This window comes from Camponotus vicinus, unplaced genomic scaffold (genome assembly GCF_025532165.1).
Source record: "Camponotus vicinus isolate PSW18456_S1 unplaced genomic scaffold, iyCamVici1.0 SCAF_8, whole genome shotgun sequence".
Lineage (NCBI taxonomy): Eukaryota > Metazoa > Arthropoda > Insecta > Hymenoptera > Formicidae > Camponotus > Camponotus vicinus.
In genome coordinates this window covers 16,508,689-16,529,398 of record NW_028141980.1, presented here as the reverse complement: position 1 = coordinate 16,529,398, position 20,710 = coordinate 16,508,689, and the positions used below count along the sequence as shown (strand labels likewise).

General features: G+C 29.9%; 4 protein-coding genes and 1 non-coding gene across 10 annotated transcripts in view; 3 read left to right on the top strand and 2 right to left on the bottom strand.

Annotated features, from left to right (window-relative positions):
• The first annotated feature begins 949 nt into the window (after positions 1-949).
• LOC145975775 (uncharacterized) lies at positions 950-3,320 on the top strand. Of its 2 annotated transcripts, none has more exons than XM_083106472.1 (5): positions 950-1,154; positions 1,469-1,713; positions 1,974-2,223; positions 2,374-2,548; positions 2,751-3,320. In XM_083106472.1, exons 1-5 carry the CDS (start codon positions 1,068-1,070, stop codon positions 3,071-3,073), a joined length of 1,080 nt encoding a protein of 359 aa, XP_082962598.1. In that variant the 5' UTR covers positions 950-1,067; the 3' UTR covers positions 3,074-3,320. The 2 variants fall into 2 exon arrangements, with proteins under 2 accessions (XP_082962598.1, XP_082962599.1); XM_083106473.1 differs by having other exon boundaries at positions 1,062-1,269; positions 2,751-3,318.
• Positions 3,321-3,477: 157 nt separating this feature from the next.
• On the top strand, positions 3,478-5,294 carry LOC145975776 (non-homologous end-joining factor 1). 3 transcript variants are annotated; one of them, XM_083106474.1, is made up of 5 exons: positions 3,478-3,590; positions 3,765-3,959; positions 4,161-4,491; positions 4,601-4,772; positions 4,848-5,293. In XM_083106474.1, the coding sequence occupies exons 1-5, from the start codon at positions 3,588-3,590 to the stop codon at positions 5,071-5,073; spliced, it is 927 nt and encodes a 308-aa protein (XP_082962600.1). In that variant the 5' UTR covers positions 3,478-3,587; the 3' UTR covers positions 5,074-5,293. The 3 variants fall into 3 exon arrangements, with proteins under 3 accessions (XP_082962600.1, XP_082962602.1, XP_082962601.1); XM_083106476.1 differs by lacking the exon at positions 3,478-3,590 and adding an exon at positions 3,615-3,680; XM_083106475.1 differs by lacking the exon at positions 3,478-3,590 and having other exon boundaries at positions 3,690-3,959; positions 4,848-5,294.
• A 168-nt stretch (positions 5,295-5,462) lies between these two features.
• Positions 5,463-5,534, bottom strand: Trnap-agg (transfer RNA proline (anticodon AGG)). The gene has a single exon. It is a non-coding gene; the product is annotated as a tRNA-Pro (tRNA).
• A 126-nt stretch (positions 5,535-5,660) lies between these two features.
• LOC145976214 (leucine-rich melanocyte differentiation-associated protein) lies at positions 5,661-7,910 on the top strand. 2 transcript variants are annotated; one of them, XM_083107253.1, is made up of 4 exons: positions 5,661-5,752; positions 6,314-6,541; positions 7,080-7,467; positions 7,668-7,910. In XM_083107253.1, exons 1-4 carry the CDS (start codon positions 5,693-5,695, stop codon positions 7,745-7,747), a joined length of 756 nt encoding a protein of 251 aa, XP_082963379.1. In that variant the 5' UTR covers positions 5,661-5,692; the 3' UTR covers positions 7,748-7,910. The 2 variants fall into 2 exon arrangements, with proteins under 2 accessions (XP_082963379.1, XP_082963378.1); XM_083107252.1 differs by having other exon boundaries at positions 7,080-7,496.
• A 462-nt stretch (positions 7,911-8,372) lies between these two features.
• Positions 8,373-20,710, bottom strand: part of LOC145976211 (uncharacterized) — a 57,141-nt gene continuing 44,803 nt past the window's right edge. For both annotated transcript variants that reach the window (XM_083107247.1, XM_083107248.1), the window contains 7 exons: positions 15,546-15,688; positions 14,577-14,764; positions 14,186-14,288; positions 13,949-14,110; positions 12,965-13,200; positions 12,343-12,554; positions 8,373-12,011 (listed from right to left, as the gene is read on the bottom strand). In XM_083107247.1, coding sequence (XP_082963373.1) covers positions 11,857-12,011; positions 12,343-12,554; positions 12,965-13,200; positions 13,949-14,110; positions 14,186-14,288; positions 14,577-14,764; positions 15,546-15,688 — 1,199 coding nt within the window. In that variant the 3' untranslated portion in view covers positions 8,373-11,856. The remainder of the gene's footprint in view (positions 12,012-12,342; positions 12,555-12,964; positions 13,201-13,948; positions 14,111-14,185; positions 14,289-14,576; positions 14,765-15,545; positions 15,689-20,710) is intronic.

Sequence of the window (20,710 nt, the reverse complement as noted above, 5' to 3'; positions counted from 1 at the left end):
ATGTATCAAATAACATTTGAAATTAGAGATACAAAAATCGGAAATAATAGACACTGTTTTTTTTTTAAATAGAAAATAAACATTGAAGAAAAACATGTTTAAATTTAAACAAAATAAATTAGTTTCTTTTATATTTATTTTTTATATAATAACCTAATAATAACCTAAATAATTACATAACTGTATAGCCAATTGGAATGTGATCTACATTTAAAAAAGTAATGATTAGTTTAAATTTATCATCTAAAAAATCAAAAATAATAAACAATTAATTTGTTATAATCAAAATATAAAGATATTAAATATCTGAAAAAAGCAAAATTTTGAAAAAAGAAACGCTTGTCTTTTTCACAAAAAAAAAACGTATTTTAAAAGAAACATTTTATCTTCTTTTTTTCTATTTATGACTCTACTCAGGCGCCCAAAGCCATGAAGATGCCGATCTGGTAGTGCCGTCATCGTCATCGTTATCGTGCAAGTCGATTGTCCGCCGGAGAAAATGAACCACCAATGGCGTAGGATCGCCTATTTGTAATCAGTTCAATGGCGGATCCATCGTAAAATTAATAAAATAATGGATTAAAATGTAAAGAAGACTATTTAGATTTCAATGCAATTCTTTTGTTTACATAAAATATAAATTTATATATATATATATCAACAAATTAACTTTTTATTTATAAATGTAGACTTTAATTTATTTATACTTAAATAAGAAAAACAACAAGCAATTATCTAAAACAAAAAATTGTCTCAAAATTTACTTATCAATTTAATTATATATATATATATATAATTTTTTTATGTTAGAATTTGATTTTTTATTTACGATTTTATTTCTTAAAAAAGAAGTGTTAAAGTATGTGACATCCTATACGTATTGAAAACAGATTTCTTAACAAGCGACAATGAAGTTGTCTATAGATTGTAGCCAAGAATTAATCTCGATCGTTTTATTGAAGGGTAAGTAATATAACCCCGTTCTCTTCAGGTCAAAAACAAGAAAATATTCAGTCTTTTTTGTTTTACAAAATTAATCGGTAATATCGCGATTTTATTATAATGTGATGGATACGTCTAATGTGGGACAAAGATACGAATACGGTACCTGCTTGTGTTTCTCGGTGATGGGCCGAAGAAAGCTCAGAATCTCGGTAATTACATACAATTGATGAATCCTTTAATCGATGAATCTGTTGATAAGTAATTGTCGTCACATCCTCTCTCGTGTATTGCGACGTTACGTTTGCTTCCGCGCTACATTTTTAGGTAACTATCACTGTGATACATATAATACGATATATAAATGTGATAAATATATATTCGTTTAATATTATTAATATTTATATATATTTATAACAACTTCTTTAATAAATAAATAATAAAATAATCAAGCCTTATTAATATAATTAATATAAGACTTATACGCTTATCGCGTATCACTAATTAATCAGATCTATCTCTCCAGATATGTGCAATTAGCTCGCCGGAAACGAGTGATGCTAATATTATGTCAGAGAAGAAAAAATATTCAGCAATTTCCGGCACGAAGAATTTCAAGAATGCTTTCTCTGCACGACAAGATAAAAATTCGATTACTTCAACATCATCGAATTCGACTAATATCATAAAAGATTATATGCGCGATGAATTTGTAATAATCCAGGACGAATCTTTGTCAAGGATCGATTATTGCGGATTTCCCTATTATAGGTGCAATTTTATTTATTAAATGCAATATAAAGAATATGAAACTTAGATGATAGAATGCGCATGTTCTTTAGTTTCCAAAAAATTGGAAATTTAAGTGATGTAAAAAATTTTAATTTAAGAAATATTGCTTTCAATTCTTAAAATTTTTGTCAATTTTCTCTCTTCCTTATTTTTTTCTCTTTCTATTATTTTATTTCGCTAACTTTTTGATAAATTTCTTTAATCGAAGAAGAATTGAATAAGAAAGATTCACATTACAGAAGTAATAAAACTAACGGTTTTCAAGATGCCATCCTAGTTAAGGATGTAGGAGTATCCTGTAATCTTTTAAATAATGCGATCGACTCCGATATATCGATTTCGGAAGTTGAGAGTTATCTCGTTAGACAACTTAAACTCGAATACAACGAATTATCGAGCATCACAAGAAAGATAAATGCATATACCAAGGATATTTTAAACACCTTAGCATCGAGATATAGGAGAAAAGATCAAATTCTTCAGAAATTGGTAAAAAATAGTGATTTAATTTTCAAGTAACTTTTTTAAATGTTTTTTTATATTAATGTATATCCTTTTATGTTTTTATATCAGCAACAGAGTTAATAATTACAAACAAAACTCGTCATTACAATTTTCTTCAAGAAGCTTTTATTACAGCATAAAGCATCGAAGCATGTAATGACATCACAATATATAAACGAAACTGGAAGTCCCTATTTAAAATTTAGATTTTTCAACAATAGTAATAATACGGAGAGAAAACATCGACTATCAAAAACTGATATCAGTAAAACTGTTGCTGAAAAAGAAATCATTAAAGAGAAGATGCACGGTAATATATATAATAAAGTTGTACATATACATATATTTTAAATTAATTATTGCATTTATTAATAAATGAAAAAATTATTATATACATGTACGAATAAATAGTATATAAATAATAGTAATTACTATTTATTTAAAAATATATATATCAGATTCTTAATTCTTAATAAAAATCTAAAAATTTTTCGATATATACTACTTCGCAGAAAATGGAAAGACAAGAAAACCACGCGTGGAATTTGATAAAATTTTGGCGAAAGAATTTCTCAAACTCTCGCCGAAATACGACGACGTATTATTTCGTAATTATTTGATAACGAAAGGGAAAAAAGTATTCGACAACACGTCAAAAGCGTCTTTACGTAAAACGGAAAATTTCACGCTATATGATAAATTGTGCAAGAACCATAGCACTGATAAATCGCGCGAGTCCTTTTATGCAAGCAAGTGTAATCCTGCTATGCTTACCAATTGGCAGGAAATATCTAGAAAGTCTCCGTTTAAATTTCCGATTAGTCGCGATGCATAATCAGTTACATTTAACTCACAGAGAAAGTTGAATTCGAATTGAACAATTTAATTAAATTTGATTAATTGTTAGATTATATTTTTTTGTTAAATTATTATCCATGATATTTCCGTTAATCTTATATATATAATTTCCTAATTTTTTGTGCAAATATGATTAGGATATATATAATCATCAATGAAATTTGAAAACATTTTTGAAATGAAATTTGAATTTAATTTAATTACTTATAGATAAAAAGAGAGAAATAAATATATATATACTTTCTTAAAAAAATAGAGGAGTGCATTTTATTTTAATTATTGTTAAGATTAAATTTTGAAAATGGCGGGACGTCACAATAGCAAGTAATATCGCGCTTCGATATATCGAAATGAGAGGGCCTGAAAACTCTGTTTCACTTGGCACTTCTAGGTACATTTCATATGTCAATGGACATTTATGTAAACAAATATTTTTCTGCAAAATTTTAAATTCAGAAACAGATGATACAAACATCTGTTTTATAAATATAATGGTACATTTTATTATAAAATGTATTATCGCATTTAATTAATTATAATAGCATTATGTGGTCGTGAAATTATTTAATAAGAAACTCTGATAGGTTATATGATAAACAATACTGTTTATGCTTTACATAATTTATATGTTTGTATTTCAAATTTTATTTAATTATTTTATCACCAAGATCGGAAATCACGACGTAAATATGATTTCGGACAGCTGCGAACAAAACAGGATTTGGAAAAATGTTAAAATAAACGACGAGGCTCATATGATTTGCTTCACGAAGAAGAATGAATCGTGGAAAGTTCTTTTAACGAATTTGAAGGAAATTTGGATGGAGACTCTGACAGATGAAATTATGTTTCACAAATTCCAGGTATTTGAATCAATAATTTTATAATTATATAGATATATCACTGAACTTAAACATAACTTGTACACAACGTATATTAAAATCTCTATAATTTGTTATAAGAATCGCATAGAAGAAAAATATAGCTTGACATTTAAGGAATTATTTTGTAGCTTTCTTAATAACAAATTTATTTTATATAATATATAGTGCGTCGATTTTTAGACCTTGAATCCTCTCTTAAATCTTGAGGCTGTTGATTGGAAGCAACTGGTAATGGATATGTTAAACGATATTCCTCAACATATACATACATATATTTTAGAACTTTCTACATATCGAATAGAGCTGCGGAAGGATCATGATTTTGTAAAATTGAGATTCTCATTAGATCTTCTCAAAGAAGCACCACAACAGTTTTGGGAAAATGTGACTATGCCTCTTTGCTTGTCATCGATGGAACTGGTTCGCCGGTATGAGATTCTACTGGATTTAGTGAAACGAAAAGATGAGGAAATCACAGAATATAAAGCAGAAGGTGCAGAGTTGATTAGGAGTATGTATTTTTTTTATATAATTTTTTTAAGATTGTTATTTTTTCAAACAATTGAAAATTCAAAATTAAATTTAATAAAGTTAAGCATCATTATTTATATCTCTTATAGAATATATTGCTACAAAACCATTCAGGGAAGAATTGTTTCACATTGATGCTACTGCACCAACTGCAACTGATTTTGTACAAGCTTTCCAATCTATGTTCCACTTTTATAATAAAATAAACTTGTCAACACCACATACAAAGATAGAATCTAAAATATCTTTGAACAGCATAAGGTATAGTACAATATGGTATAGTATAATATGCTTTATTAAGTACACTACGTTTATCATATTTATATTTTATTTTAGTGATAATTCTCCAAAGATTGATGAAAATATTCTTCACGATTCTAAAGATAAATCCGTACACAAGCTAAATCAAGACAAGTTGGATGAACAAGTTCATTCAGATATCAAGGAATGTGAACAAGAAGCAGGGTCCTCCAAAACACAAATTTTAAAACTAAGCAGCACATCTCACAGGATATATAAACTAAAAAAGAATAAAAAAACCTTGAACGATTTCATATCATAATAAAATATTAAGCTGCAGGTTATCAATTATTAGGATTCATGAATTTATAAATAATGCTATTGAAACAAAAATGTTAAAGAGATATATTTATATGTAATTTTAATGTAAGTAACAAAAGTCTTTAAAGAATGAAGCTCATAAAAAAATAAGAAATGAAACCAAAATGAATTATAACATGTATTATAAAATTTTGTATATAGAATATATAGGATGAGTTTAAAAGAAATAATAACATATATTTTATACAATATCTATGGTATATGTGTTGAATGAATAATATCCTCTATACCCTAAATATAAATATATATATTTATTTATTTATTTATTTATTTATTTATTTATTTAATAATTAATTGATTGAAATTGAAAATAAAAGTATAAAAAAATTTGGGCTCGTCCGGGATTTGAACCCGGGACCTCTCGCACCCTAAGCGAGAATCATACCCCTAGACCAACGAGCCACACTGAATATGTGATCATCCATACAAGATATCGAATTTTACTATAATAACACACATGTATACACGTATTATAAATGTTATCTATATTATTAACAGCGCGATAACACTCTCTCTTTCTCTCTATTTGTGTGGGGCAACGTGCTCACATAACGTGCAACATGGCGGGTTTCAGTCAGCAAGACTTCAACAGGAGCGCATTGACACTCGATAATGGACGGGTAATTATAGAAATAATCGATTCTAATTGCGTGCAATAACACTTGATTAGTGCGCACACATGATATGCGTCGATTGATATGAGTCTGCGCTTTTTGACTACACTCTCTTGCACTTTTTATTGTTGTTGAGTATACTTGATTGAACTTAAAAAAAAAATTATGGAAAATGTGTGAGAAAATATAAGAGTGAGTCTTACTTTAATTTTCTCTTTTGTTGAATATGACTAACTTATTTCAATACATTTTTTCAATTTAGATTTAAAAGATATTAGCAATATCTTAATTCTTATCAAAAATCAAATTTATCAATAAAGTATGTATGTATGTATTTTTGTATTTTCTTTTACAATATTATATTAGGGGCTCGAATTTTCAATAGATTAAAAAAATATTAATAAAGATTGTCAGAAGTTTAATTTTTGTTTACAATAATATAATTTTTTTATTTTTAAAATTCATTCTAAAGTTTGAAAGATTTTTCTACATTTTTTATTTTCTAAAAATATTTATATCTTTCCTTCTTTCTTTATTTATTTTATTCTTATGCTATCGATAATTTAGGCTTGGTACACCGGACAAAGAGCAGAAAAAATTCCCAATGGATTGGTAGGAGTCGTCGGTCACAATTGTCTCGGGCTGGATCTCTCCTATAACGAATTGACCACCGTTTCCGGCGTAAAGGATTTCGAGCAACTTCAAGAATTGATCCTGGACAATAATAAGCTCGATGATCTTAAAACGCTGCCGTGCATCCCGACTTTAACTACGTTGAGTATAAATAACAACAAGGTATGCACTATTCGGAAAAGTAATAAAATAAATAATGAAGTTCTTATGTGAAAATACTTTGTGTGTGTGTGTGAGATCTAAAAATTCTATATTAAAATTCAGTTATTAAAACAATATCCCTTTTCTTTAAAATTTTATTAGTCATTTTTCATTATTAGAGACGATTTTGTTTTTATCTTTTTTCGCAAAACATTTCTAAGATTTCAAAAATATTTTAATATTTTCTGAAATATATTTTGAAGACTTGTAATATATGTGATATAAATTTTCAAAAAAATATCTTATTTCTATAAGAAATTAAAAAAATTTATGATATTACAGCAAAGAATAACATAAAACCAAAAATTTAAAAAATTTTTAAAGATATCAACCTTCTTTAATGTGCTTGTAAATTATCTATTTTATTTTTCTTCAAAATAAAACAGATATCTAAAAGATAAAGTAAAGGCTCCTAAACGACATTTAATTTTTTCGTTTAAATGTCCTTTTAAATTTCTGAATCCTTTAAGAAATTACACAGGATATATTTTCTTCTTAGATATCCAACATCGACAGAGCTCTCGAGCGGATACGAGAATGTTGTCCTAATATAGAGTACGTAAGCCTCCTGGGCAACCCCGGCTGTCCCGATCAGCTCACTAATCCGGTGTCCACCGACGAGGACGATTATGACCGTTACAGGCTTTATGCCATTCACATTTTACCTCCGAGTCTTCGTTTCCTGGACTCACGAAGAGTCACTCAACAGGAGAGATTGAACGCTAAAGCTCGTGGCAAGTACTCCAGGACAATCAAACTTGTCCCGGAATTAGTACGCAAGTCCGTACCTAGGTCGACACACGCTAGTAACGAGTTCGACGACATATATTTCAACATCCATTACACACCCTTGCCGAATTCGCTACGTACTCCTCAGGATCACAGAGGTGCAACAGTCAAATCAAGTCGTTCAATTGTAACTGTAAACTCTCAAATATTATTTTGAAAAAAAGAAAGAAAGACATTTTATAAAATGCAACTCTAAGTGTTTTGATTTTTTAAAGATTGTTATTGAATTCTCTAAATTTATACACTTTAGAGATTGAAGTAAATGTACTGTATATTAATAATAAATTTTACTTTACAGGTGCGTACGGCAAGTGCAAGTATCGATACTCCGGCAAGAATTCAGAGGGCAATCGATTCATCTCGAATAACGATCTCTAATTGAAAAGGAATTGTCCAAATATATTTTTAAGCGTGGCCTTTTTAAAATATCGAAGCGATATTTCTAGTCAGGTATGATTGATAATGAAACATTATCAATGTGAAATATCAATGTGAAATATATCTCGTAGATTTTGATGTTATTAAAATTTATCATGCGATATATACGATTAGTATTACCGATTCTAATGATAAAAGTATATACAAGACTTATATCATGATAACAATTAAATTTTTATACAAATGACAATTTTAATATTAATTTGTGAAATCTACTTTAAGAAAATAATGATAATAATGTAAATAATGATATATATTTTATATCTTTTCACAAAAATAAAAGACTAAAAAATTTTCAATTGAAAAAATAAAATATAAATAATATTAATTTTAAAAATGATTTGCTGAGAATAAAATTAAGACTATAAATAAAATTGCTTAAATCATCGCACTATTTTGTATAAGTTCAAACGTAAAATGAATCTATAATTTTTTATATTACAATAATTTATATATCTTCGCCCCTTTTTAACTAAATTTTATGATTATTTACTCATGCACCTTTTTCTCGAATAATAATGTGCCTAATTTATGCTTACTCGCAATTAATAAATTACGCGAAGCATACGAGTAAACGTATAAAATTTTTATTATCATATACACACCGACGAACGACATATAAATAAATGTGTGATTCTCTAAGTTTTAACATTACATTTCGTAATATTAAGTACTTTAACATATCGTAGAGTAACATGAGGATTTTATCGAGATAGAAAACGTAACGGGTTATCATAATAAATTCTTCGAGTTTCTATTGCTATTGGTCCGTAAACATGCTCGACATACAATTATCACGACAATACTAAATTCAGTATTTCGAGAATATCGAAATCTTATATGTACGTATATATACTTATATATTATTCAGAATTTATGTTAGTTTTAAATCTACCACGCAAATATTGGTCCTGCAAAAAATAGCTAAATTAAAAATTTAATTTACTTACATTATAAGTTCCTTATATTTCCTCTATCGGAGTATTCGTTTTTTATAATTCCTCAAATCCTATCTTTGTCACATTTTTTTTCAATTATTTTAATTAACTTTCACAAGAGATAAGTTAAATAAATCGTTTTCTCCTCTTTATCAAAAAAGTCATATTTTTAAATTAAATTCCCTACTTTAAATATATCTTATTTAGCAATATAATTTGCGCCGAGCGCCAGAAATTGACAGATATAATCAATATATCCAAAAATTAAACTCTTTTTATTCATCTATTTTTTTGCAGGAAGCTTACACACATCACTTGAATCCTTACGTAATGTTAAAGGCAGTTATAATTTCCTTTCGTTAAAACCCTGTATTTAGGAAGAGAAAGTCTTATATAGCTAACTATACGCAACAACTTACATTCACAAATATAATCGAAGGTATAATAAATCAATTAAGTACGAATATGTGTCAGTTCGATCCTTCGATTTATGCTGGAACACTCGAGAGTCGTCGATCCGTATCTATAGCATGATCTAACAACGCATTTAACGCTAAATGTGAGTGAAATTACCGTATGTTGTTTGTTCGAATCACAGAATATTTAACGCTAAATACATGCAAAATGATGCGAAGAAAAGAACGGATCGCTGAACGCATTTAACGTAATCGTACATCACGAATACGAGCTTACGATCATTATTGAAATTACGGGAAGAAAACTTCATGTTTAATGTACATATACATATATGAATGGCGAGTTTTCGGTGTATACGTATATAAATATATATCTATACGAAAATGTGTTCGCATTCAAATTGTGAAAAGAGGGAAGCGGTCATATTTAAATCTCTTAAATACACCGTTCCTTTGCTTGCTCGCTCCAGAGACTCGCTCACTTCTATTGTACATATTGCTGGAAGCATCTTTCTTTTCAAGAAAGGAAAGTGTCCACAAAATTCAAACGTTCTAAACGCCGAACTCTTTACTCGTAAGTTTCGAGTATAATTTACTCGACAAGATAAGAAACAAATGGACGAAGGAAATGTATTTTACAAAGTACTTCAATTCTCTATTATATATATGAATTATCGTCTCTTTGTCGCACAAATAATTATCTTTCAATGAAAGACGAATATTTTTTATAAGAATCCACCATTTGCCTAAATTCTTATTTAATGATAAATACTAGTTTCGATGATAAAATTATCACTGCAATTGCGATGGAGTTTTTCTAAGAGATTTAGAAAATAGTTTTTTAATATTCGCATGCATGGAAATTAACAAATTAATAATTATCAATGATAGATTATTGATAAATTATCAATGTCTACTTGTGCCGTATTATTATATAATCTCGATGCGACAAGATTAAAAGGATTCAAGATATGTCAGGTTGACCTGTGACCTGCGTGGAATGTCTTTTCAGAAAATCTAAATTTTAACGATAATCACGAACTACTCAAGTTTCAATTATACATTATTAATTATTTTTTACGAATCTAGAAAAAAATAATTTTTCTTAGACTGTACGCATCAAGAATCCTTCATACGATATTTCAATCAAATTCTAAAATTGATGATTTTAAAATATAAGAACGATTCCTTCGTTCATTTGCTTTTTGCAATTTTTCATATAAATTTACATAACATAATATATTACAATTTTTTTTATTTTCGTAGACTAATAATGTGCATCTGTAAGGACTAAACATTTTATTGAATTATTTTTGTGCATCAGATTATTTTTCAAATATCTCTTTTTTATGACATAGAATTTCGCAAAACTTGAAAATACTTCGTAATTCAACTCGGTTTGGAACTCAGTTTGGAAGTTTTCGGCGAGATTTTATTCGCCATTTTTAATTTGTTTATTCGCAAATAGCGAAGAAGTTACATGTCCGTAGATGCTGATAATTATTCTGATTGTTTATACGGACTCATTCTTGCTCTTAATTCCCATTTCGGGTTTTATAAGAATCTAAGAATATTTTTTCAAGAATATCATCAAGAATGTCGATGATTATATTGCACGAAATTTTATTACTTGGATATTTATTTAAGATCCTTTGTAATAATTGCAATCGAAAATAATAAAGAAAAATATATAACGTGAAGCAACTTTATAATAGAAAAGTAAAAGTAAAGTAAAATACAATAAAGTAAAGTAAAATATATCTCGCTATAATTTTTATAATAATTTGAAAGGAAACTGAAAATGTTATGAATATAAAATAAACGATATTTTTTTAAAGATACAATAAGAAGCCAAGTATATAAGTTGTACTTAATAATACATAACTTCAATTTGAAAAATATATAAATATTAAAGAAATTAATCGCAGCATGAGTTCGCCACAACTTTTCATGTTTGGCACGTCAATTAATGTTAATGTAGTTGTTACGAATTCCGGCTTTGTAAAAGAATATATAGTGAAAGATACACAAGCAAGAATAGAAGAAAAGTTTAATGTATAGCCAATTCTTCTATCATTTTTATCGTTAAATAAATCAAGAGGAAAAATGATTAATAAAATTAATTGAATTCTCCAATTTTTTCATCAAGAAATAATATTTTTTTTAAAATAGTCAAAGTGTGGCAATAAAATAAAAACAAAAGAGATATCAATGAAAAGAAATCCGAGAAGCAATTATCTTATGCGATCTCATTAGGAATTATATATAATAGACTTTTATGAAATGAAACTCCTATATAGAAAATTCGAGAATATGATTCATATAGAAATTAATAGTAAAGCATAACGATAAGAAAAGACAGAAAAGCCAAAAAAATTCACACGATTATTCCACTACATAATATAAAAGCCCTCAATGATGCATTGAATTGATGATCCTCGCAGCGGATCGGAAGTTCGCAGGAAATTTTCGTCTATAGGCTCATTCAAGGAAATCAGACGAATTTACGTTGCTTCCGAAGGCACTGATTTTTCATTATTATTCACGATTATTTATTTAGATTATTACGCTCGTAAGTGTGACGCCTTTAGAGCTATATACATATAATCAATTTGGACTAAAACAGCACTTCCGGACCTCGGTTCCTCTCTCGGAAATGACAATCGAAGAGCGAATCTTTATCGCGTTGTTGCTTTTAAGAGCCGCTACTCTTCCCGTGATTGTGCAAATTTGGCCTCAACGTCACTGCACCCTCGACCCAGAAATTCGGCCTCTCGAGCATGTTCTGCCATAGGGATAATTCGCGACCGGTCGCATCCATCCAATCCACTGGTTTCCCATAATGCTTCCCTGAAATGAAAGCGTTCGCGTTTGTATTATCGTCAAAAAAACCGCGAGAAGAGATCCTTAACAGATCTTTGAAATATAGAAGATCGAACAGAAAAATTGGCACTTTATAATCATATTAATTAATATATTATTTTGTTAATTATTATATTAATTTGTTTATAATCAAACCATGTGATTGAGATTTTTTTTGAGAAATCTATTATTTGCTATATCTGTCGAGATAAATTTAATTTAATTGAAAAGAAGAATAAATCTAATTATGACATCTACATTTCTGTGTGTAATTTCTTTATATTATTTATATGTGCTTGGCTTTTTTTATTAATCATACCGGTGCCGAGATTAAATCGAACTCCTCCGAGGAATTCGTTGCTGGCGATTCGATCGTGGTCCCAGACTGTCAGTTCTAATCCGCGTTCTGCCAATTCTTGCAAACTGACATCCTTGTAGATAAACGTGTGTCCCCAAACCGGTGAACCGACAGATCTACGAACGACGCCGGTCTTCTGCTTACCGGATCGGCCTTTGTCGGGAAGCAAATAGCTGAAAAAAATTATTTATAGAGACTGCAAGAGATTTTTCCAAAAAAACTAAAAACGAATTATTAAAAATATTGAATTTATGATATTTAAATAAAAAAGAGTGAGGGACGAAAAATGACTATAAGTTATTGCCTATAAATAGTTAAATTTAAAAAATTGACCAATTTTATACATTGTACTTGTCATAAAGAATAACTTACTACAGTTATATTTTGCTTATCATTCTTTCATTCGAATACTATAAATTCGCAATATTATATTTATTATATTAATAATATATATATAATATATAATATAATGTAATATAATGTAACAAATAATATAATATAATATAATATAATGTAATATATATGTATTGATGATATTCAATATATAATATTCAAAATAAGGAGGAGCAAGAGGAGAAAATACCTTTTGCAAAAGGGATCGCAGGTGCCCGAGTTCTTGCCACGCGTTTGCAGATTTCTGGCTTCCTTGACAAGCACGTGGAGGGCGCCGCGGCTCCAATTTTTTTTCGTCTTGGAACTTCCGCCACGTTCTGTCCCGCTTTCCCGATCGCGTTCCTGCTGCGTCGGATCCGGCGGGACGAATTTCAGGCCGACGATTACCTCGCCCTTATACGCAACCGGATCGTCGAACGGCTCCGTCTGCGAGCCAATTATTCGCAATCATTAATTCTTTAGCCCTCAAAAATTAGAATTTCAGTTTTTTACGTTAAGATTTTTCTTAAGTAAATACAGAAAAATACAGAATATAGGAAAAATTTTTAATTATAAATTATAATATATATATAGTTTCTTTTCTTATATAATTTTTTCATATTTTATATTATATATTTTTTTCTTATGTATTCATTGAAAACTTATATTATTAAAATCTTCTAATTTTTATATTTACATCTCATCAAAATTATTATCGAAATTATGAATTGCGCGATATTTTCTAAACCTCTTTAATTTTTTAAAGGGAAGGAAGAATATCAGAATTAATTATATTTAATCCTGATTTAGAAAAATAATTTGATTCGATATTATATTTAAAATATTAAAAAATATAAATACATATTAAAACATATACTTATATCTAGTCATGTATTCGAGTATATTTTGCATTCACATGCGCGTGTAAGAACATAACGAAAGCATATTGTAATAAAAAGCTCCGAAGTAGCAGCCTCGACGGAAAGAAAGGAAGGACTAACGATCTCTTAAACGATCTGCTAAATGCACAATGATGCAATCTATTGAATGCACACTGACGTCCAAGAGACTTACTTCATTCGGAGGCGATCGACGATTCTAACTTTCGAAATTTCAAGAAGAATGATTCTTTCGCCGACGAAAAATTGACTATATATATATATCGCGCGATTAAATAATCGGCAGACAAACTCACCCTTTCTTGAAGGGGATACCAATGCGGCGCCGGATCGTCGAATATCTTGTTCTCCAGGGGCATTCGCACCTCGCCGAGGAAGTCGTTGCGACCGAACATATCCGAGTGCCAGACCGTCAGCCATAGCGTTCTTGTCTCCAGGCCGCTCAGGCTCATATGGAACTAAAACCGCGCGATGACGAACCCACCGAAATTGTCATGCAAACGATACAATCAACATCAAAAGAACCAACTTACCTTTAACGTCTCGTTGAATTCCGGATTTAACGTATGCTTCTTCACCTTTGTCTTTCTCTTGCCGCTCTTCGATTTGTCCGGCAAGAGATATACCTTAACGTATCTAGAAGAAAGATTGTAAAAAGTTAAATACTGTATATTTTCCGTCATATTTATTTTACAAAAAAGAGCATTTCCCGAAGAAGAATAAAGAGGACTATAACTAATTTGTGTGGTAAACACACACACAAGATTATAAATTTTTATTTTTTAGTTCTATAAGAAAGCATTTAATTCAATAATATTAAATAAAAAGAGAAATTAAATTAAATAAAAAGAGAAATTAAATAAAATTGAAATAGGAAAATAGAATTCAAAAAGAAAAATCGACAAATTAAATAAAATCACTTACGGATCCGATCGTTTGCGTTTCACATCGACGGGCGCGAGGTTCTTGCACTTGGTCACGTGCACTTCGAACGTCAGATTCTTATAATCGTATTGCAAGGCGAACTCCACTTCGCCGGTGACGACCACGGATCGGCAGCAACGTCCCTCCCCCGCACCACTATATACCGACGCCATCGAGTCCGAGCGTGCCTGGAATTGTCAAAAGTTAAAATTGCGAAAATTTGAGAATGATCAACTCTCCGAGCGCGAGACGAGAACCGTTCATTTTTCATTCCGAGATTCAACACCGCAATTTGTTCCGCCTTAAATTGCCGTAATAGACGCAATTTCTCTCGGAAAGTTGGGAATGGCAAGTGCAATGTATTTATTTCAACGTTGCACAACACTCAAGACAAGACAAGACAATATTTGTAAAAATTATATTATATTGATATTATATTGATATTAAAAATTTTCAAACTTAAAATAATATATTTAACATAATCTTTATAGTATAATTTAAGATAATTATTACTATTTATGTGCAGACGCGAATCACATACACACATAATCAGAGAACCGCGATTTGTACTATACTATACCTGTACTACAAGTTTTGTGTAGCTAAATAATTATGTTAAATTTTATATTGTTTATTTTATTTATTCTATTAATTGTTTCTAAATTTGTTAATATAAATATTTTTACTTATTAAATAAATTTTTTTAAGTACATATATAATGTAATGATTTTTTTCTTATCTAGTTTACATATTTTAGCTGCTTTTAAAAATCAATAATCTTGATAAAATATTAATCTTGATATTGTCTCGATAATTAATTAAAAATCTTGTCTTGATCTTGTCTCGAATTTCGAGACAAGACAAGACAGTATTAAGACTAGTCTTGGTATCTCATGCAATTGTAAGTATATTTTAGCAAGATATAACTGCAACTATCTCCAACGTCTCTTAAATAAATTTTACACTTACTCCAAGACTCGACAGAGACGAGCGAGTAGCGAGATGGCCCGGATCCATATCGTCCATATCCATCACTGTATGACTAGAGCCTGCTCGTGATCCTGCTCCAATAATCGGCGTGCTGCATGCCTCTGACAAACTGCTGCCATCGTCTGTGACATCACGAGGTAAAAAACTCGATTATTCAAATTGATTCAGAGTTCAATGTTCAATATTAAGAGACATTAAAAACAAAAATGACGAATTTTCAAGAGACAGAATTTCCATGAGAACTTGTAAGAAAATTGATTGTTTAAATAAGTCCAAGTTTCATGAAGATCTTGCAAAATTCCTAAATATTAAAAAATATTTTGGGATTCTCTCAATTATTATTTAATAAATATGTGAGTCATGCTTGTAAAATTTTTCCCTAACTGAACACCTTTATATAATATAATTCTACATCTAATATAATTTTCATCTCACAATATATAATAAGAATAATAATCGCGTTTAATGATCTCATTTTTGCTTCACAATTTCAATTTTTGAGATTATTTTAGAGTAAAATAATTTTAATGGTGAATTTTAATTTGAAAGATTTAGCATTTTAACATCTTAAGTTTTTAACTCTTTTTTTAATGATTCATGATTAGCCTTCTTTTTACAAACTTTTCAATTATTATTTAAATTGTCTATCGACTAACTTATTATCAATTGTGGAATATTTATCGCTCTTTGCTGCCTGTATCGTTTAGAACACTTGGCGAAGAAGCTCGCAGGATGTCCTATTTCCGAATCGCTTTCCGATACATTCTTGTCGTCGTTAAATGATGATGATTTCTTCTCCTTCCTCGGAAGCATCGGCAAACTGTCGATCACGCGTCTCATTCCACTGCTCTTGGAATCCGAGATATCAGCCGAGGAGTCGTTCTTGTTCATCAAAAAAGCATCATCCTCGGTGACATCCCGTGTCTCATTTTTTGATGTTTCATGATCCTCATCCGCCAAAGGAATTTCCTCCATCACGAGTTCAACGCCGTTTCCCGATTTCGCAGAATTGTTCGACGGAATCTGCGATTCGACCGTGGACTTCGAGATCTTTTCTTCGTTCGATCCTGAGGTTGAAGCTGTCTTTTGTCCCATGTAACAGCAACCGCAACAGCACGTCAGCAGCCAATTCGAAACGAAACGTTGTGCGATATTTCCGGTGGTCCAAGAGCCTGGGATGGGAGGCTCCTTGAAAGTCGAATAACGAGCACTCTTCGTCATCTTATTAAAATTAATTCTTGATTTTTCGGATTTTTTTAGCTAATTAATTAGTCGCTTTTCGCTGATTTCGAAGAGAATTTATATACTTTTAGTGATGTACCTTTTTAGTCATCTCACTTTAATATGTTTAATACTTTCTTTTTACTCTGGGTTAAGGAAATATTATCTTCGAAGCTTTAAAACTTCGAAAATAATAATTCTTAATAATTTGATATTTTATAATGATTAACGAGAGACACAATCCGAGAAAGACGCACCACGGAACGAAGTACTCGTTACACTGACTCTGAATTCTTTCATTTGACTGTTCTTGCGCTGAACGGAACAGGGTAACGATAATACTGATTTTTGCTTCCTGCCTTCTGGGGACAAATAGTGTATTAACAGCCTCTATGTTCAAGGTCCAGTATCTGGCGAGTTTTGATAACGGGTGATACGATAATTCTTTTACATACATGTGCGAGAAGGTTTTATTTCAGTAATGATACATTTTTCCAATTCTTTTCGAACGTGCAAAATATGTGTTCGAAATGTTTAATTGAAGTTCAATTACAAACTTTCCTTTTTTTATCGATATCTTTTTTTAACATTCTATCGTTATTATTCAATAGCAATTTCCCAATATTTATATGTTTATCTTACAAATTCGTCTTGCGTTTATACAAGACGATGTGCGTATTTCAATTCACACAAATTTGCGAGAAAAAAAATGTAAAATTATAAACATATCTAAATATTGATACCGTCCAAACACACGAATGCGTTACGAAAACAATGACGTATACATATGTAGATACCACTCGAGACAATCATCGTTGTACATCGCGCTGAATAACGTCCAAGAAATGAGTAATTAAACGTTAGATAACGCCATTCAGTGATAACCATTGTCTTCGTGATTGCATCCCAATCGCGATAACATTTTCGCCACAATAGAGTCGGATACGCGAATCGCTTCACAACTTTTTTAAATGAGTTTAGGTGAATATGTGTCAAGGTGAATGTATCGACGTATCTCCGCGCATCGCATGAGAAAAATAACTTTCATGAGCAGCTGATGCGCTGTCAACTGCAATGCATTCGTCATCAGACAAAAAGTCTATTGCAATATGACTAAGTCGTACAAAACAACATTCGTAAAAATATTGTATTGAGATATTGAACAATTTTTAAACTAACTTAAATCTTGTCTTGGTCTTCAGTGAATTTTTGTAGCAAAAATTTTGTCTTGAATTGTCTCGTCTCAATTTTATTGACAATTTTTAATTAATACTGAACAACTATTTAAAATAATATTTCGCATATATGTTACTCCAATTAAACCATATGCGTGTTTGCACGTGATCATGCTGTATCCGGGACATAGTACTACGCCGAGAGTATAGGCGAAAGTTGTGCCGTGTCTCGGCTGACACGAGAACTTTGTTCGACCGACTAGACGAACAAATTGTCCGTTGATCAATAAATATAATTATACAGGAGATCTCAGAAAGGATTAGGCATTTATAATTAATATAGTGATTAAATTTATCTCTTTGCTTATTTCAATTATTTTCCGCGGTAATTAAATTTCCATCTTTCTCTCTCTCTTCTATTTTTTTTTACTCTAATCGATAAGACACTAATCATAACAAACGCTTTTACGTAAATCTCTCTCTTGGAAAAAAAATGTTGCACCTTTATATATTATTTATACATTCGGCATACAACAGTCACTTCCGTTTTACTTGCGTTACCCTTTTACACGACGAGTCTCACGCCCGTGTACCTTTCCTTTAGAAAACGCTATTGCGTATCTGTGAGTAATTAAAATACTCACTACCGGAATTATTCTCTAGAACCTCGTGCAAGGGACTGTACGCAGAACGGTATATTTCACCGCATACCTAGTAGATCTCGCACATTCTCAATTATCGAATTACTCTATCGAAGCGTGGATACGTAGCATGAAAAGAACCATGTAATTTTCAACATGGTTCTACATAACATAGTATCATGTCTCGCGCGAATTTTATTGTCTAAAACAACATATTCCTAATAAAAATGCTTAGATTTTTTAGAGAGTAATTATTTTTTCAAATATTTTCTCTTTTTATTTTCTTAATTTTTTAAATAAAAATAAATATTAAATAAAAATTAAATAAATGTAAAAATCCTTTTATCATTTAAAATCGTGTAGAAGAAAATTGTTAGTAAACTTTTTATGGAGAAATTATTATTTCTCAAAATTTATTTTATTATTTCTCAAAAATTAATCGTATATTACATTTTTATTCAATATAATTTTTTTTATGTACGATGTTTCATTAATCGCTCAATCCTAACTGTAGCAATCGGAAAGATGTGTAGCGAGTAGGAGCGTAACATCGTGTTTCATGGTTGTCAGCAAAGAACCGTTTCAGCAATTGTGCAAAAAGCTTGACACGCATTCCAAAACTCGCGCCAACGATCGGTTCAACGACATTCTTACATTCTTAATGCCAACGTCCTTTTCATAATTCGTTCATTTTCTAAAAGAAAGAAATAATGTCTCTTGATTTTTTCAAGAATTTCTTTCATACTTTTCAATAGCGCAGAAATAAAACTCTCCAAAAACATGAAAGGACGGAAAACTTTCGAAAGGCTTGATATTTTTTCTTTTATTAAAATATGTATTTAAAAAATTATTTCTTCTTATTGTTAAAATATATATATATATATCTCGATTCTCTCTTAGACATTCTCTTTCTTTCTTTCTTTTTTTCTCTTCATAGGATGTTTCGGTAAGTATAATAAATTCGTAAATTTTTTTTCTACAATGCGTCTTTTATCATCGTCATTTACTTCATATTGATCAAATTTATTCGAAAACATTAATTTTGACGAAATGAAACAAGAGTATATTTTTTTAAAAAAAGATGTAAAGAATTTAAAAACATGCATATTTAAAAATAAAAGAAACCTTCCGGTTTTAAAGTTTTGTAAATTGGAAGGTGATCCTTGGATTCTTTGATGTAATATCAAGAAATTTATCACGTATTTTAAAAACCCTTAAAATAATTATTACAAATTATTAAAATCTACAAAGCGGTATAAAAGTTATTTAAAAAAATACTTCTTAAATGTTATCTTTAAAAACAAATATCTTGATAAAGATGCGTTGCACAAAAAATTTTATAGAAACTTATGAGGTTATTTTTACTTGTTCTATACATACCCACGATAGATTGCCTATCTTTACCGAAACATCCTGTATAGTTATTTGCTATAAAGAATTTTCAAAGAAAACAATATAACTGGCATTGCTGACGGCGCAAAGCGATGATTGAGAAATGCATTAGTCTTTATCCGCCAGAAAAATCGATGTAAAAGCAATAACGTAACGATGTTCGCCGGTGAACATAAACTCGTATAGAGGCTATGAACGTAAACCTGTCGTCAGCCGATCTCTAACGAGCAAAAAAGGATGAGTGAATGCGTGGCGAACGAATATGGAGTTTTTCGCGACTCGGAAGTTGCAAACGTGCAGTGCGTGTAATGCAACCAATGTACTGTAAAACGCATACGGTATTATTGCGATACCGTATCGACGTAAATACAAAAATGTCTCGTGAATTTGAAGAATTTTCCTTTGGAAAGCTATGATAAAAGATATCTTAATATCAAATTATTTTAGATATTAGATATCGAATTTCAGATAATGAAATTTTCAAATAATCTTCATGAGTTTAAAAAAATTAAAATATATATTTAATAAAAAATAAATCTTATATTTATATTTTAAATTTGCGTATCCTCCATTTATAAAAAAAAAAATATTAAAATAATACTCTGATATTCCTGATTTAATTGGAGTGCATTTTTACCGTGAATTTAGATTCAACTTTACGCGAATAAGTATTGAATTATTCAAAGAGGGGATTAGAAGAAGACATAATAAAAGA

Bases quoted from the DNA above. Each gene is read 5' to 3' on its own strand.
- LOC145975775 (XM_083106472.1), top strand. From the start codon at position 1,068: ATGGATACGTCTAATGTGGGACAAAGATACGAATACGGTACCTGCTTG. The intron at 1,155-1,468 runs GTAATTACATAC...CTATCTCTCCAG, and splicing joins GAAGAAAGCTCAGAATCTCG to ATATGTGCAATTAGCTCGCC. The intron at 2,549-2,750 runs GTAATATATATA...ACTACTTCGCAG, and splicing joins CATTAAAGAGAAGATGCACG to AAAATGGAAAGACAAGAAAA.
- LOC145975776 (XM_083106475.1), top strand. From the start codon at position 3,705: ATGCTTTACATAATTTATATGTTTGTATTTCAAATTTTATTTAATTAT. The intron at 3,960-4,160 runs GTATTTGAATCA...GTCGATTTTTAG, and splicing joins TTATGTTTCACAAATTCCAG to ACCTTGAATCCTCTCTTAAA. The intron at 4,492-4,600 runs GTATGTATTTTT...TATCTCTTATAG, and splicing joins AGGTGCAGAGTTGATTAGGA to AATATATTGCTACAAAACCA.
- LOC145976214 (XM_083107252.1), top strand. From the start codon at position 5,693: ATGGCGGGTTTCAGTCAGCAAGACTTCAACAGGAGCGCATTGACACTC. The intron at 6,542-7,079 runs GTATGCACTATT...TTTTCTTCTTAG, and splicing joins TGAGTATAAATAACAACAAG to ATATCCAACATCGACAGAGC. The intron at 7,497-7,667 runs GTAACTGTAAAC...TTTACTTTACAG, and splicing joins TCAAATCAAGTCGTTCAATT to GTGCGTACGGCAAGTGCAAG.